General features: G+C 38.3%; 1 protein-coding gene across 1 annotated transcript in view; it reads right to left on the reverse strand.

The window, feature by feature from the left end:
* Positions 1-17,543, reverse strand: part of LOC138306054 (ras-related protein Rab-13-like) — an 18,595-nt gene extending 1,052 nt beyond the window's left edge. Inside the window, exons 1-7 of the mRNA XM_069246396.1 lie at positions 17,415-17,543; positions 11,516-11,665; positions 10,016-10,076; positions 8,982-9,042; positions 8,524-8,598; positions 6,177-6,269; positions 5,511-5,615 (exon numbers count right to left, since the gene is read on the reverse strand). Of these exons, the coding sequence (XP_069102497.1) occupies positions 5,511-5,615; positions 6,177-6,269; positions 8,524-8,598; positions 8,982-9,042; positions 10,016-10,076; positions 11,516-11,654 (534 nt within the window). The 5' untranslated portion in view covers positions 11,655-11,665; positions 17,415-17,543. The remainder of the gene's footprint in view (positions 1-5,510; positions 5,616-6,176; positions 6,270-8,523; positions 8,599-8,981; positions 9,043-10,015; positions 10,077-11,515; positions 11,666-17,414) is intronic.
* Positions 17,544-17,910: the final 367 nt, after the last annotated feature.

Here is a 17,910-nt window from a genome sequence, read left to right on the forward strand (position 1 = left end):
TATCGTGAGTTCAGGAGTCTATTCAGCTGCATGTAATGAGATATATCAAAGTTAGGATGGGTGACAGTATCGAGGGCTCTGAAGTCTCTTCAGCTGCCTGTAATTAGAGATATCAAAGTTAGGGTGGGTGACAGTATCGAGGGCTCTGAAGTCTATTAAGCTGCCTTTAATTAGAGATATCAAAGTTAGTGACAGTATCGGGGGCTCAGGAGTCTCTTCAGATGTCTATGATGGAAGATATCAAAGTTAGTGACGGTATCGGGGGCACAGAAGTCTCTTCAGCTGCCAGTAATTAGAGATATCAAAGTAAGTGTCAGTATCGGGGCTCAGGAGTCTCTTCAGATGTCTATGATGGAAGATATCACAGTTAGTGACGGTATCGGGGGCTCAGGAGGTATCGGGGGCTCAGGAGTCTCTTCAGATGTCTATAATGAAAGAGATCAAAGTTAGTGCGGTATCGGGGGCACAGAAGTCTCCTCAGATGTATGTAATTTAAGATATCAAATGTAGTGACAGTATCGGGGGCTCAGAAGTCTTTTCAACTGTCTCTAACATAATTCCTTACCTGTTTATGTAATACCTCCCGGAGGAGACGGTTGAAGGGCCGGTTTACGTTGAGATTAGTGTGGGTGACTGTATCCCTTACCTGTTTATGTAATACCTCCCGGAGGAGACGGTTGAAGGGCCGGTTTACGTTGAGATTAGTGTGGGTGACTGTATCCCTTACCTGTTTATGTAATACCTCCCGGAGGAGAGACGGTTGAAGGGCCGGTTTTCGTTGAGATTAGTGTGGGTGACTGTATCCCTTACCTGTTTATGTAATACCTCCCGGAGGAGACGGTTGAAGGGCCGGTTTACGTTGAGATTAGTGTGGGTGACTGTATCCCTTACCTGTTTATGTAATACCTCCCGGAGGAGACGGATTAAGGGCCGGTTTACGTTGAGATTAGTGTGGGTGACTGTATCCCTTACCTGTTTATGTAACACCTCACGGAGGAGACGGTTGAAGGGCCGGTTTACGTTGAGATTAGTGTGGGTGACTGTATCCCTTACCTGTTTATGTAATACCTCCCGGAGGAGACGGTTGAAGGGCCGGTTTACGTTGAGATTAGTGTGGATGACTGTATCCCTTACCTGTTTATGTAATACCTCCCGGAGGAGACGGTTGAAGGGCCGGTTTACGTTGAGATTAGTGTGGGTGACTGTATCCCTTACCTATTTATGTAATACCTCCCGGAGGAGACGGTTGAAGGGCCGGTTTACGTTGAGATTAGTGTGGGTGACTGTATCCCTTACCTGTTTATGTAATACCTCCCGGAGGAGACGGTTGAAGGGCCGGTTTACGTTGAGATTAGTGTGGGTGACTGTATCCCTTACCTGTTTATGTAATACCTCCCGGAGGAGACGGTTGAAGGGCCGGTTTACGTTGAGATTAGTGTGGGTGACTGTATCCCTTACCTGTTTATGTAATACCTCCCGGAGGAGACGGTTGAAGGGCCGGTTTACGTTGAGATTAGTGTGGGTGACTGTATCCCTTACCTGTTTATGTAATACCTCCCGGAGGAGACGGTTGAAGGGCCGGTTTACGTTGAGATTAGTGTGGGTGACTGTATCCCTTACCTGTTTATGTAATACCTCCCGGAGGAGACGGTTGAAGGGCCGGTTTACGTTGAGATTAGTGTGGGTGACTGTATCCCTTACCTGTTTATGTAATACCTCCCGGAGGAGACGGTTGAAGGGCCGGTTTACGTTGAAGTTAGTGTCGGTGACTGTATCCCTTACCTGTTTATGTAATACCTCCCGGAGGAGACGGTTGAAGGGCCGGTTTACGTTGAGATTAGTGTGGATGACTGTATCCCTTACCTGTTTATGTAATACCTCCCGGAGGAGACGGTTGAAGGGCCGGTTTACGTTGAGATTAGTGTGGGGGACTGTATCCCTTACCTGTTTATGTAAACACCTCCCGGAGGAGACGGTTGAAGGGCCGGTTTACGTTGAGATTAGTGTAAGTGACTGTATCCCTTACCTGTTTATGTAACACCTCACGGAGGAGACGGTTGAAGGGCCGGTTTACGTTGAGATTAGTGTGGGTAACTGTATCCCTTACCTGTTTATGTAACACCTCCCGGAGGGAGACGGTTGAAGGGCCGGTTTACGTTGAGATTAGTGTGGGTGACTGTATCCCTTACCTGTTTATGTAATACCTCCCGGAGGAGACGGTTGAAGGGCCGGTTTACGTTGAGATTAGTGTGGGTGACTGTATCCCTTACCTGTTTATGTAATACCTCCCGGAGGAGACGGTTGAAGGGCCGGTTTACGTTGAGATTAGTGTGGGTGACTGTATCCCTTACCTGTTTATGTAATACCTCCCGGAGGAGACGGTTGAAGGGCCGGTTTACGTTGAGATTAGTGTGGGTGACTGTATCCCTTACCTGTTTATGTAATACCTCCCGGAGGAGACGGTTGAAGGGCCGGTTTACGTTGAGATTAGTGTGGGTGACTGTATCCCTTACCTGTTTATGTAATACCTCCCGGAGGAGACGGTTGAAGGGCCGGTTTACGTTGAGATTAGTGTGGGTGACTGTATCCCTTACCTGTTTATGTAATACCTCCCGGAGGAGACGGTTGAAGGGCCGGTTTACGTTGAGATTAGTGTGGGTGACTGTATCCCTTACCTGTTTATGTAATACCTCCCGGAGGAGACGGTTGAAGGGCCGGTTTACGTTGAGATTAGTGTGGGTGACTGTATCCCTTACCTGTTTATGTAATACCTCCCGGAGGAGACGGTTGAAGGGCCGGTTTACGTTGAGATTAGTATGGGTGACTGTATCGCTTACCTGTTTATGTAATACCTCCCGGAGGAGACGGTTGAAGGGCCGGTTTACGTTGAGATTAGTGTGGGTGACTGTATCCCTTACCTGTTTATGTAATACCTCCCGGAGGAGACGGTTGAAGGGCCGGTTTACGTTGAGATTAGTGTGGTTGACTGTATCGCTTACCTGTTTATGTAATACCTCCCGGAGGAGACGGTTGAAGGGCCGGTTTACGTTGAGATTAGTGTGGTTGACTGTATCGCTTACCTGTTTATGTAATACCTCCCGGAGGAGACGGTTGAAGGGCCGGTTTACGTTGAAGTTAGGGGGGTGACTGTATCCCTTACCTGTTTATGTAATACCTCCCGGAGGAGACGGTTGAAGGGCCGGTTTACGTTGAGATTAGTGTGGGTGACTGTATCCCTTACCTGTTTATGTAATACCTCCCGGAGGAGACGGTTGAAGGGCCGGTTTACGTTGAGATTAGTGTGGGTGACTGTATCCCTTACCTGTTTATGTAATACCTCCCGGAGGAGACGGTTGAAGGGCCGGTTTACGTTGAGATTAGTGTGGGTGACTGTATCCCTTACCTGTTTATGTAATACCTCCCGGAGGAGACGGTTGAAGGGCCGGTTTACGTTGAGATTAGTGTGGGTGACTGTATCCCTTACCTGTTTATGTAATACCTCCCGGAGGAGACGGTTGAAGGGCCGGTTTACGTTGAGATTAGTGTGGGTGACTGTATCCCTTACCTGTTTATGTAATACCTCCCGGAGGAGACGGTTGAAGGGCCGGTTTACGTTGAGATTAGTGTGGGTGACTGTATCCCTTACCTGTTTATGTAATACCTCCCGGAGGAGACGGTTGAAGGGCCGGTTTACGTTGAGATTAGTGTGGGTGACTGTATCCCTTACCTGTTTATGTAATACCTCCCGGAGGAGACGGTTGAAGGGCCGGTTTACGTTGAGATTAGTGTGGGTGACTGTATCCCTTACCTGTTTATGTAATACCTCCCGGAGGAGACGGTTGAAGGGCCGGTTTACGTTGAGATTAGTGTGGTTGACTGTATCCCTTACCTGTTTATGTAATACCTCCCGGAGGAGACGGTTGAAGGGCCGGTTTACGTTGAGATTAGTGTGGGTAACTGTATCCCTTACCTGTTTATGTAATACCTCCCGGAGGAGACGGTTGAAGGGCCGGTTTACGTTGAGATTAGTGTGGGTGACTGTATCCCTTACCTGTTTATGTAATACCTCCCGGAGGAGACGGTTGAAGGGCCGGTTTACGTTGAGATTAGTGTGGATGACTGTATCCCTTACCTGTTTATGTAATACCTCCCGGAGGAGACGGTTGAAGGGCCGGTTTACGTTGAGATTAGTGTGGGTGACTGTATCCCTTACCTGTTTATGTAATACCTCCCGGAGGAGACGGTTGAAGGGCCGGTTTACGTTGAGATTAGTGTGGGTGACTGTATCCCTTACCTGTTTATGTAATACCTCCCGGAGGAGACGGTTGAAGGGCCGGTTTACGTTGAGATTAGTGTGGATGACTGTATCCCTTACCTGTTTATGTAATACCTCCCGGAGGAGACGGTTGAAGGGCCGGTTTACGTTGAGATTAGTGTGGGTGACTGTATCCCTTACCTGTTTATGTAATACCTCCCGGAGGAGACGGTTGAAGGGCCGGTTTACGTTGAGATTAGTGTGGGTGACTGTATCCCTTACCTGTTTATGTAATACCTCCCGGAGGAGACGTTGAAGGGCCGGTTTACGTTGAGATTAGTGTGGGTGACTGTATCCCTTACCTGTTTTATGTAATACCTCCCGGAGGAGACGGTTGAAGGGCCGGTTTACGTTGAGATTAGTGTGGGTGACTGTATCCCTTACCTGTTTATGTAATACCTCCCGGAGGAGACGGTTGAAGGGCCGGTTTACGTTGAGATTAGTGTGGGTGACTGTATCCCTTACCTGTTTATGTAATACCTCCCGGAGGAGACGGTTGAAGGGCCGGTTTACGTTGAGATTAGTGTGGGTGACTGTATCCCTTACCTGTTTATGTAATACCTCCCGGAGGAGACGGTTGAAGGGCCGGTTTACGTTGAGATTAGTGTGGGTGACTGTATCCCTTACCTGTTTATGTAATACCTCCCGGAGGAGACGGTTGAAGGGCCGGTTTACGTTGAGATTAGTGTGGGTGACTGTATCCCTTACCTGTTTATGTAATACCTCCCGGAGGAGACGGTTGAAGGGCCGGTTTACGTTGAGATTAGTGTGGGTGACTGTATCCCTTACCTGTTTATGTAATACCTCCCGGAGGAGACGGTTGAAGGGCCGGTTTACGTTGAGATTAGTGTGGGTGACTGTATCCCTTACCTGTTTATGTAATACCTCCCGGAGGAGACGGTTGAAGGGCCGGTTTACGTTGAGATTAGTGTGGGTGACTGTATCCCTTACCTGTTTATGTAACACCTCCCGGAGGAGACGGTTGAAGGGCCGGTTTACGTTGAGATTAGTGTGGGTGACTGTATCCCTTACCTGTTTATGTAATACCTCCCGGAGGAGACGGGTTGAAGGGCCGGTTTACGTTGAGATTAGTGTGGGTGACTGTATCCCTTACCTGTTTATGTAACACCTCCCGGAGGAGACGGTTGAAGGGCCGGTTTACGTTGAGATTAGTGTGGGTGACTGTATCCCTTACCTGTTTATGTAACACCTCCCGGAGGAGACGGTTGAAGGGCCGGTTTACGTTGAGATTAGTCTTGGCGCTAACAAGGTAATAACGAAGGTTATGATGTTCTGCTATCTGATAATAAATAAGAAAAAATTAGTAAACGTTCTTATTTTCCATAATTTAATCAACGAACATTTGTTTGTAAAAATGATTTACTTGTAGAGAACGATTATTGAACGGAATGGTACAATAGTCTCTCAACTTGCTGTGTCACAGAAAAGAAAAGAAATTGCTGAAGACTGTCGGAAAATATTTTGGTCGGATATCACATTCATGTACATGTGAAATGTTATGATATATTTGCGCAATTAAACTCAAAATATTTATATACACTGAAGTGGTGGTAGAAGGCGCAGGTATGTTTGGCTAGGCGACTGGGTGCCGTAGATCGTGAGTTCGAGGCCCGGATAGGGCACGAGTCAATAAATTGTCATGTTTTGTTAAATTGTGTTTCTTTGATATTTTATATACACTGAAGTGATATTCCGAACTACAAAACGTGTTTTCGCGTCAAAATCTAGTTAAAATATTTTGAAAATACATTTTATAAAATATTGTAAATTTTTAACAGAATTAAATTTTCCAGTATATTGTAAATATAACAAAAACCAAATTTTTTTTACATGTACGTACCGATTTGAGTTGCCTGGAAACCTGTTCCTGCCTTCCGTCCTGGCACAGATCGAGTTTGTTGCCCACTAACACCACCTCCTGGCAATTATTCTCCTGTGGTAGTCAAACGTATTGAATTTAGTTTATTACATAAATATGCATGTTCCACACAGGAAATGTGATAAACTCAATAAAGCAGTTGATCATTGTTTACACATCTCAGTGTGAAAAAACCTACGACGACTCTCATTGGTCATTGTTTACACGTTTGAGTGTGAAAATACCTAAAACGACTCTCATTGGTCATCGTTGACACATCTCAGTGTGAAAAACCTACAACGACTCTCATTGGTCATCGTTTACACATCTCAGTGTGAAAAAACCTACAACGACTCTCATTGGTCATTGTTTACACATCTCAGTGTGAAAAAACCTACAACGACTCTCATTGGTCATTGTTTACACGTCTCAGTGTGAAAATACCTACAACGACTCTCATTGGTCATTGTTTACACGTCTCAGTGTGAAAATACCTTCAACGACTCTCATTGGTCATTGTTTACACGTCTCAGTGTGAAAATACCTACAACGACTCTCATTGGTCATTGTTTACACATCTCAGTGTGAAAAAACCTACAACGACTCTCATTGGTCATTGTTACACATCTCAGTGTGAAAAAATCCTACAACGACTCTCATTGGTCATTGTTACACAACTCAGTGTGAAAAAAACCTACAACAACTCTCATTGGTCATCGTTTACACATCTCAGTGTGAAAAATCCTACAACGACTCTCATTGGTCATTGTTTACACAACTCAGTGTGAAAAAATCCTACAACAACTCTCATTGGTCATCTCTGGGGACAAGCTCTCTTCATTTTCGTTGGCTTTCAACTTTGGACTACTTTTGATAGTCTTTTAATTTTAGCCTTTTAATTGCATTTATTAGAGGTAGACAACGTAGTTGTTTATTTTAAACAACAGAACATTGGCACTCTAATTGGCACTGTATTTCGGTAGAAAGAAATCATGATGTGATGGTTAGCGCCTTGAATAAAAACAACTGATCACCACGGTATGAATGTTACATGGACTACCAGGTTCCCACGACATGAGCGTTATTTAGTATCTACCACCCTACTAACTTGCAATAGAGAACCTGATACGTCCATTTTACACTTCACACGTTTAACAGTTCACCCTCACTTGGAATATAGGATATATCTTTGCACTGTATATATTGAACTTTCTTGTTGCTCTGATACAATGCTAAATTGAACTTAGACATTATACTTTTTTACGAACCATTCCTGGTTAATATTTCATCTGAGGCAAAGACAAAAGGAAAATGACGACGTCATTTCAAAGTTAAATCTTTTGCTGTTTGAGGAATAGATTTTTATTTTGTTGGGGTAATGAGGGTATAATGATAATGGAAGCCAGGGTTACATAATCTACACGTGATACATTATCATAATACCCTCATAACCTCAACAAAATAAAAATCCATTTCTTATATTTACAGTTTTTCACGTAATTGAATATTATTTAATCTCGCGGCAGTTGCATATTTTTGATCAAAATACCCATATTTTTTTTCTCTCCTGTCATCGTCAACGAATTCGATTGAACAGCTGATTGGAATCGAGTCATTCATATGTTCCCACCAAAAGTGGGGTCATGACCCCACGTTGCTACGCCAGCGACTATTCCCGTAACAATAGAATCCCCGCACGCGTTGTACTATCATTATACACTGATAATGATAATACTAGAAAGCATGGTTATTGAGTCCATGTCAGGGCAAACTGTAAATGTAATAATATAATGGAAACACGCCTTAGCGATTAAGAATCGATTTTAAGAAGGCTGCGGTTAAGCAATATAAATGACGTCACTATTAGAATTTTAGTCATTGTGGGTGGCCTATTTAAATGTAAAAACAATCACAGAATAAAGATTATTCAATGTCCGTGCGTGTGCTTTGTATAAGACGAACACACATAACTTAAAAATCCAAATCTATCTACCTGTGTATTACAATACAAATCTATTTACCTGTGTATTACAATCCAAATCTTTCTACTTGTGTATAACAATCAAAATTTAATTACTTGTGTATAACTGTTCAAATATATTTACCTGTTTATAACTGTCCAAATCTATTTACCTGTTTATAAATGTCCAAATCGATTTACCTGTTTATAACTGTCCAAATCTATTTACCTGTGTATTACAATCCAAATATATTTACCTGTTTATAACTGTCCAAATATATTTACCTGTTTATAACTATCCAAATCTATTTACCTGTGTATAACTGTCCAAATCTTTTTACCTGTGTATAACTGTCCAAATCTATTTACCTGAGCGGCGATGATCCAGTCAGCCAATGCATTGAAACTCTTCTCACTTGTGACGTCATACAGGATAATGACACCCTAAGTCAATATATATGTTAAACAAAATAATGTATAGATTTATACATATAAGAATGATCACGTATATGTAGTGCAATAATAGTATAGGTTTATACACCCTGGGTCTATATATATATGTGTGTGTATAAAACAAAAATAATTTAGGTTTATATACGTATAAGTGTGACCACCATTAGCGGATGTTACTAGAGGTCAGTAATGACTAAAAATTTTAGTCTTTCATTATCGCGTTTGGTATATGGAATGTCAAAAACTGAAATAAACATGTAGTGAACATTTTCGGTTTTTTAATTTGGTCATGAAAACCAAATTTATTGTGTCATACAGAACAATAAATAACAAAACACAAGGAAGAGTTACCAATAAAATAAAGTAAGACTCACGTCAGCATCCTGGTACAGCGGTCCTATCAGACTTTTCTGGTACGGGTGACCGGCCGTGTCTCTGTAACAGAAAACTAGATAAAATTGATATAGACTATAACCTATCAGACTTTTTTATAACAGAAAACTAGATAATAATTATATCAACAATAAAACACTTTTCTATAACAGAAAACTAGATAATAATGATATCGACTATAACCTATGAGACATTAACTAGATAATAATGAAATCGACTATAACCTATCACACTTTTCTATAACAGAAAACTAGATAATAATGATATCGACTATAACCTATGAGACATTAACTAGATAATAATGAAATCGACTATAACCTATCACACTTTTCTATAACAGAACACCAGATAATAATGATATCGACTCTAACCTTTCAAACCTTTCTATAACAGAAAACTAGATAATTATCATATCGACTACAACCTATCAGCCATTTCTATAACAGAAAACTAGATAATAATGATATCGACTGTAACCGATCACACTTTTCATTAACAGAAAATTTGATAATAATGTATCGACTATAATATATCAAGCTTTCTTATAACAAAAAACTAGATAATAATGATATCGATTACATTCTATTACACTTTTCTATAACAGAAAACGTGATAATAATGGTATCGACCTATTAGATATTTCTATCACAGAAAACTAGATAATTATCATATCGACTATAACCTATCAGACATTTCTATAACAGAAAACTAGATCATAATGATATCGACTATAACCTATCACACTTTTCTATAACAGAAAACTTGACAATAATGATATCGACTATAACCTATTTAACCTTTTTATAACAGAAAACTAGATAATAATGATATCGACTATAACCTATCAGACCAAGCCAGAATCATTATCAGTATATGATACTAAACTCGATACAGGCTAATATGATTTACGTAACTGTTCTATTGCCTTCTCCTATACAGAACCACTACCAGTGTGATTCACCCCCTGGTAGAAGATAGATCGGTATCATCCTACACAAGTGTGTTAAATACTTACATAAGTTTGAGATTCACTGTTTCATCCTGGACTTTAATTTGTTTCAGATAAATATCACCACCTACAGACAAGTCAAAAACGCCATTAAATGATGACAATACTCCATTTATGCCAGAGTATTTCGCATTTTCTGTGATCTTATTGTCATTATTATCATTTTGTATGAAAATGCTCGTAACAAGAAAAATTGAATTATGATGAGAGTACACTCAGTTTTTTTGTGTTATATCTCCATAACATAAAAAATATATTCAAATTAATCATTATAATTCAATTTACTAAATATAATCTCGTCAATATTCAAAATTCATTATGGGACTCTTTTGTCTATGAAATCATTACGCCGTCATCTCAGCCAATCAGAAGCAACGTTATAAACGGCGACGCCATTTTTTCCTTTTTGGGCTAATAAAGTAAAATTTTAAGCTAATGAAAATGCTCGTAACAAGCAAAATTGAATTATATGCCTATTTGATAATATTTATTTAAGCATTGAAGTCACTATTTTTTAATTTCATCGGGGTATGAAAGAAATTTTGTTTGCGAACTGTGTGAATCCGCGTAGCGGATTCTCACAAAAGTTTGCAAACAAAATTTATTTCATAACCCGATGAAATTAAAAAATAGTGACTTCAATGCTTATAATTAATTTTCCAGGCTAGTTATAAAATGAAATACGTTTACACGTACGATTCCATTTATTTTTTCCTGGGGATTATTTTTTCCAAAACAATACGCAACGTCAATGTTTCTATTGTGACGTCACGATAACGTCGGGATTTCCGCGCCATTCTCGGATTTTTTTTTCATCGTGGAATGAAAAAAAAATGAATAGGCCAATCAGAAAGCCAGTAACAAAGAGAAAATTAATTATAATACTATATCATATTGTACATGCATATTTATGTAAATCCTTGAGGAAAAGGCTTTCTAATTAAGTTGTGAAAACTTGTGCCTAATCCTTACTGTTAAATTTTGTCAATATAAAAATGTTTAAACTAAACTGTTCTATCTTCTTTCGCAACCTCTGCCATTAAAGTTTCAACATCTCTTGAAATAACGTACGTATAGTATATTATTAGTGTCATTTTTTACGATTTAAATAAAAGCGAGAAAAGTAAATTTTGACGGTTTAGATTTTTGCGATCTGGCTTCAATGGTCTTCACGAGTCAACTATATACTCTCTCTCTATATGTCGCGGAAAAATTGTTCGCGATGATAGCAATGTTCCGTAAAATCGCGAAAAAGAATATAGTTTTGTTCTTTTATGGGGCTAGGTGATTTAAATTTCGGCAAAATGCTATCATTTGATGATTTATCTGACAATCGCCTGCTTATACCGATTGGTTGTTTTAAAAATAACCCTGCTATGGATTTACAGACAAGCTTGTTTTAATTATCATTCAAGGTAGTACAATAATGCATGGTAATATTGGTTTTTCTAGATTATTTTTAACGTTAATGTCACGTGACTGGATTCTCAGTAAATATTGACGTACCTCTGGTATGGAAGTAGCCCGGATGGAAATCCCCGTAGATAAAACGTAATGATAAGGAGGTCTTCCCCACTGTGTTATTTCCAATCACAGCAATCCTGACGTCACGACCTTGGGGCTTTTTCCGGTGATGAGACGGCATCGTCTTGGTAACTGCCAAAACAGCAGAAGAAAATCAAACTCGGTTAAAAAGTTGTAATTGTTACTATTTTACAGAAATATGTCTTAGATATTTGAATATTACAGAGTTATTTGCCCTTTATATAGGTATTGGTTGCTACTGTACCTTTTTTAGATTGTGTGTGAAAATAATTAATGAGCCATTTTCTGCAAAAAAATGACGTTCCATTCGGAACCAGTTTTATAAACACAAGACTTTACAATCAATACCATAATAAATTAGATGATATACAAACACATAGTGACACCAGAGTACATATGGGTCCTCCATTATTTCTATGTGGGTAATCAAAAGTAAACAGAGCGATAAGAAAAGCAATCCACCAAAACGTAACAGATATTGACTATGAACATTCACAGCGTTTAACCTAAGTCAAAACCTACACGATGGTGAATATAGACAGATAAAGAGTAACGGCAGAGGATTTCAAAAGTTAGTTTTTAGTAAAACACGTCTGTGTCTGCATATAGAGCATTGACATCAGGGTTCGTTTGTTCAAAAGATGATTAGGTAAACAACTATTTTCAAATCAACTTGAAAAAAAAATTACTTCTGGTGATACTAAAATTACAACATTGTAACCAGTAGATATATACTCGCTATACCATTGTTCCATGACACAAACATTACCACCAGGAAGCATCAGCATCAGACGATATCAATGTCAATAATAAATACATATTTTGATAAACACATGGCACCAGAGTAAATGCATCACGTGATACAAACACTGGAAACACGTAAGAATAACCCTCAACTACAAACAGGACAACAAGCTCACACCTTACTGACTGATTCCACTCAGGTAAATTCGTGGAACATAGTGTTACAATAATGAATATAACGCGGATATATTGTGTCGACTAAGGAAAGTCCACAAAATATCTAATTATACAGAGAGGTAAGGAATAAAGTGAAATAACAATACATGTGGCAAAACAAAATCACACATTTCTAGTATGATAATGTGAAAAACTAGTCGTCCCACTCCATGTATGAATTGAGTGACCGCTAGGCAGGAGCTCAAACTACCACTAGTTGTTACAGATTTTGTAGCATCTTGGACAGGGTACAGAACCCATAGCCTTCCTCCCAGGGTACTGTGTCGGACAGAGAAGGAGAAAGGAGACATCAATGATGTGTCTAGGACATGGGACAGAACCCATAGCCTTCCTCACCGGGTACTGTGTCGGACAGAGACGGTAAAAGGAGACATCACTGATGTGTCTAGGACATGGGACAGAACCCAGAACCTTCCTCACAGGGGAGAGTGTCGGGCAGAGGAGGAGAAAGGAGGCCGCTTGTGGAAAACATCGCCGTGAGAGACTGTGTATAAATAGTACTATTTACTAGAGATAAACCGTGCCTCACTAGATCGTAGAGATAGGATTATTTACCTATACATTGAAGTATATTACAGGTAGATAAATATTTATACGTCTCTGGATATGAAACTCCCTGTTCATAGACACCTTCCACTGAGGAGTTAGATAACACAATCAAATTCGTCGTCTATTTTTAAATATGATTATGTGTTAATCATCAATGAGTTATTATCTATGGTGATTCTGTAGTATCTGAGTATCTATGGTGATTCTGTAGTATCTGAGTATCTATGGTGATTCTGTAGTATCTGAGTATCTATGGTGATTCTGTAGTATCTGAGTATCTATGGTGATTCTGTAGTATCTTAATATCTATGGTGATTTTATAGTATCTGAGTATCTATGGTGATGTATTCTGTAGTATCTGAGTATCTATGGTGATTCTGTAGTATCTGAGTATCTATGGTGATTCTGTAGTATCTGAGTATCTATGGTGATTCTGTAGTATCTGAGTATCTATGGTGATTCTGTAGTATCTGAGTATCTATGGTGATTCTGTAGTATCTGAGTATCTATGGTGATTCTGTAGTATCTGAGTATCTATGGTGATTCTGTAGTATCTGAGTATCTATGGTGATTCTGTAGTATCTGAGTATCTATGGTGATTTTATAGTATCTGAGTATCTATGGTGATTCTGTAGTATCTGAGTATCTATGGTGATTCTGTAGTATCTGAGTATCTATGGTGATTCTGTAGTATCTGAGTATCTATGGTGATTCTGTAGTATCTGAGTATCTATGGTGATTCTGTAGTATCTGAGTATCTATGGTGATTTTATAGTATCTGAGTATCTAGTGTGATTCTGTAGTATCTGAGTATCTATGGTGATTCTGTAGTATCTGAGTATCTATGGTGATTCTATAGTATCTGAGTATCTATGGTGATTCTGTAGTATCTGAGTATCTATGGTGATTCTATAGTATCTGAGTATCTATGGTGATTCTATAGTATCTGAGTATCTATGGTGATTCTATAGTATCTGAGTATCTATGGTGATTCTATAGTATCTGAGTATCTATGGTGATTCTATAGTATCTGAGTATCTATGGTGATTCTGTAGTATCTGAGTATCTATGGTGATTCTGTAGTATCTGAGTATCTATGGTGATTCTGTAGTATCTGAGTATCTATGGTGATTCTGTAGTATCTGAGTATCTATGGTGATTTCATAGTATCTGAGTATCTATGGTGATTCTGTAGTATCTGAGTATCTATGGTGATTCTGTAGTATCTGAGTATCTATGGTGATTCTATAGTATCTGAGTATCTATGGTGATTCTGTAGTATCTGAGTATCTATGGTGATTCTATAGTATCTGAGTATCTATGGTGATTCTTTTAGTATCTGAGTATCTATGGTGATTCTGTAGTATCTGAGTATCTACAGTGATTTCATAGTATCTGAGAATCTATGGTGATTCTGTAGTATCAGAGTATCTATGGTGATTCTGTAGTATCAGAGTATCTATGGTGATTCTATAGTATCTGAGTATTTATGGTGATTCTATAGTATCTGAGTATCTATGGTGATTCTATAGTATCTGAGTATCTATAGTGATTTCATAGTATCTGAGTATCTATGGTGATTCTGTAGTATCAGAGTATCTATGGTGATTCTATAGTATCAGATTATCTATGGTGATTCTGTAGTATATGAGTATCTATGGTGATTTTATAGTATCTGAGTATCTATGATGATTCTGGAGTATCTGAATATTTATGATTCTATAGTATCTGAGTATCTATGGTGATTCTGTAGTATCTGAGTATCTATGGTTATGGTGATTCTGTAGTATCTGAGTATCTATGGTGATTCTATAGTATCTGAGTATCTATGGTGATTCTATAGTATCTGAGTATCTATGGTGATTTCATAGTATCTGAGTATCTATGGTGATTCTGTAGTATCTGAGTATCTATGGTGATTCTATAGTATCAGAGTATCTATGGTGATTTCATAGTATCTGAGTATCTATGGTGATTCTGTAGTATCTGAGTATCTATGGTGATTCTATAGTATCAGAGTATCTATGGTGATTCTGTTGTATCAGAGTATCTATGGTGATTCTATAGTATCTGAGTATCTATAGTGATTTCATAGTATCTGAGTATCTATAGTGATTTCATAGTATCTGAGTATCTATGGTGATTCTGTAGTATCAGAGTATCTATGGTGATTCTATAGTATCAGAGTATCTATGGTGATTCTGTAGTATCAGAGTATCTATGGTGATTCTATAGTATCAGAGTATCTATGGTGATTCTGTAGTATATGAGTATCTATGGTGATTTTATAGTATCTGAGTATCTATGATGATTCTGGAGTATCTGAATATTTATGATTCTATAGTATCTGAGTATCTATGGTGATTCTGTAGTATCTGAGTATCTATGGTGATTCTGTAGTATCTGAGTATCTATGGTGATTATGTAGTATCTAAGTATCTATGGTGATTCTGTAGTATCTGAGTATCTATGGTGATTCTTTAGTATCTGAGTATCTATGGTGATTTCATAGTATCTGAGCATCTATGGTGATTCTGTAGTATCTGAGTATCTATGGTGATTCTATAGTATCTGAGTATCTATGGTGATTTCATAGTATCTGAGTATCTATGGTGATTCTGTAGTATCAGAGTATCTATGGTGATTCTGTAGTATCAGAGTATCTATGGTGATTCTGTAGTATCAGAGTATATATGGTGATTCTATAGTATCAGAGTATCTATGGTGATTCTGTAGTATATGAGTATCTATGGTGATTCTGTAGTATCTGAGTATCTATGGTGATTCTGTTGTATCTGAGTATCTATGGTGATTCTGTAGTATCTGAGTATCTAAGGTGATTTTATAGTATCTGAGTATCTATGGTGATTCTATAGTATCTGAGTATCTATGGTGATTCTATATGCACACGCTCAACCGGTTGATGGCCATAGAATGTCTTATTTAGATGCAAAATTAATTTATTTTTATGGTTTTCTGACACTTGATGTATCAATTTTGATTGAAAGATCGATTTTATTTGCTGCAGCAACCCAGCCAACGGAATTACCCAATAGTCTATTTGGAAATAGAAGTTTATACTGAAACACAAATGAACTCTCCTAGACATATTACTTGCTTTGTATATTGTCTTTATGGAGCTTTATTTAGGAGGTGTAAAAACCGATAACGGCCCTGTGTTGTCCATACACACACGTAGGTATACAATTAGTCTATTTGACCTCGTGATCACAACATCATGGGCATCTATACCACAACATAAGGATTAATTCACAATGGAAAACTCGTTTGATAATATCTACAGCAGTTGATTATTGTTTTTGACCACACTACACCGGCAGCGCCTCACCTCCATTATCAAGAGAAAAAACTAATAATATAGACAGGTTTAGCGGACTAACCTCCAACCTCTCTTGATTCCGATCGCTTGTGCACACAGATTTCGAATTTGTGCTGCTTTTTAACCGTTTATTCTAAATTTTAATAAGAGCTAATTATCACAATATTTAAGCCTCACTTAATGTATTTCAAGATAGAAAGATATGTATGATGCAATAGGTGATGGCAAATGTCGAAAATTAACAAACTCGAGTTTGATTTATTATGATGAGTAAGTCACATGTACTACATCACTGTTACGGAGAGCCTAACAGTCAAACAAATTTATATTTTTTTTCATCATTTATTTTTATTATAGTTTTTTTTTAAGTTCTGTTCCTTCATAGCTTGGGTTCGTCTTAGTTCATACAATGGATATAGGGCCTCCGTTGAATCTAGAGCATTGTTTTGAGAATCAGGTTCCCGTTTCTCTACCTTGAGCTTTTTCTTTAAAGATGCTCCACCGCCGACAGAGCATAAATGATACTCATCATTTGAACAGTAATTGGTGTTTAATTATGTATATATATGTCTAATTAACACAAAAATAATATGAAATAATTTATTTTACCTTTGATGCTTGCGCAATCTGTACTTCATTCAATATAGGATATAGTGCCACAGAAATTATTCGGGATGCAATTAATTATTTTTCATATTTTTAACTTAAAGTAAAATTAGAAGCTTAAACTTTTCAATGGTGGCAATGGTGTAAAGTAAGTAACTTTGGTAACTGAAGAAAAATACAAAATCGCCTGGTCCTGTTTTTGATAGTGAAAAATTACCATTTGTCAGCGGTGGAGCATCTTTAACATTTCATATCTATTTTCACAGATTCTCTCAATGTTTCCCCTCATGAATTTTAGACTTTTATAATAGTAATACGATTTGTATACATTTGAGTGAAAGCTACTATATGTATTTCATATAGGAACATCAGTATCATACCAACCTTTTTATAGTAAATCCATGTTATAAGGCCACCTAGTCCCTCCCAAATCAAACCATCGTCATTTACGAATAGTCACACAGATTACGAAAGGGAAAATACCAAACGGGATATATTCTCAGCGCCGCGTCGTTATCATATGACATGGAGATCTCGCGCAGGAGATATTTATCAAATATAATCAAAGTCCGAATGGCCTGTTTCTCTACCTGGTACAAACATGCAGTAATAAATAGTGTATATAACTTCTATCACGCGGGAAATGATGACTCAACTAGTTGAATATTTGCTTAATGAGTGATTAGTTGAATATTAGACTGACGGTGATAAAATTGAATATTTGACTGAGTGATAACGTCGAATATTTGACTAAGTAATTAATTAAGTTGAAAGTTTGACTGATAGATTATGAGTAATTAAGTGAAATGTTTGACTGAGTGATAAAGTTGAATATTTGATTGAGTGATTCAATTGAATATTTTTTTCTCCTTGTAATTAA

The sequence above is a fragment of the Argopecten irradians genome, chromosome 13 (assembly GCF_041381155.1).
Source record: "Argopecten irradians isolate NY chromosome 13, Ai_NY, whole genome shotgun sequence".
Lineage (NCBI taxonomy): Eukaryota > Metazoa > Mollusca > Bivalvia > Pectinida > Pectinidae > Argopecten > Argopecten irradians.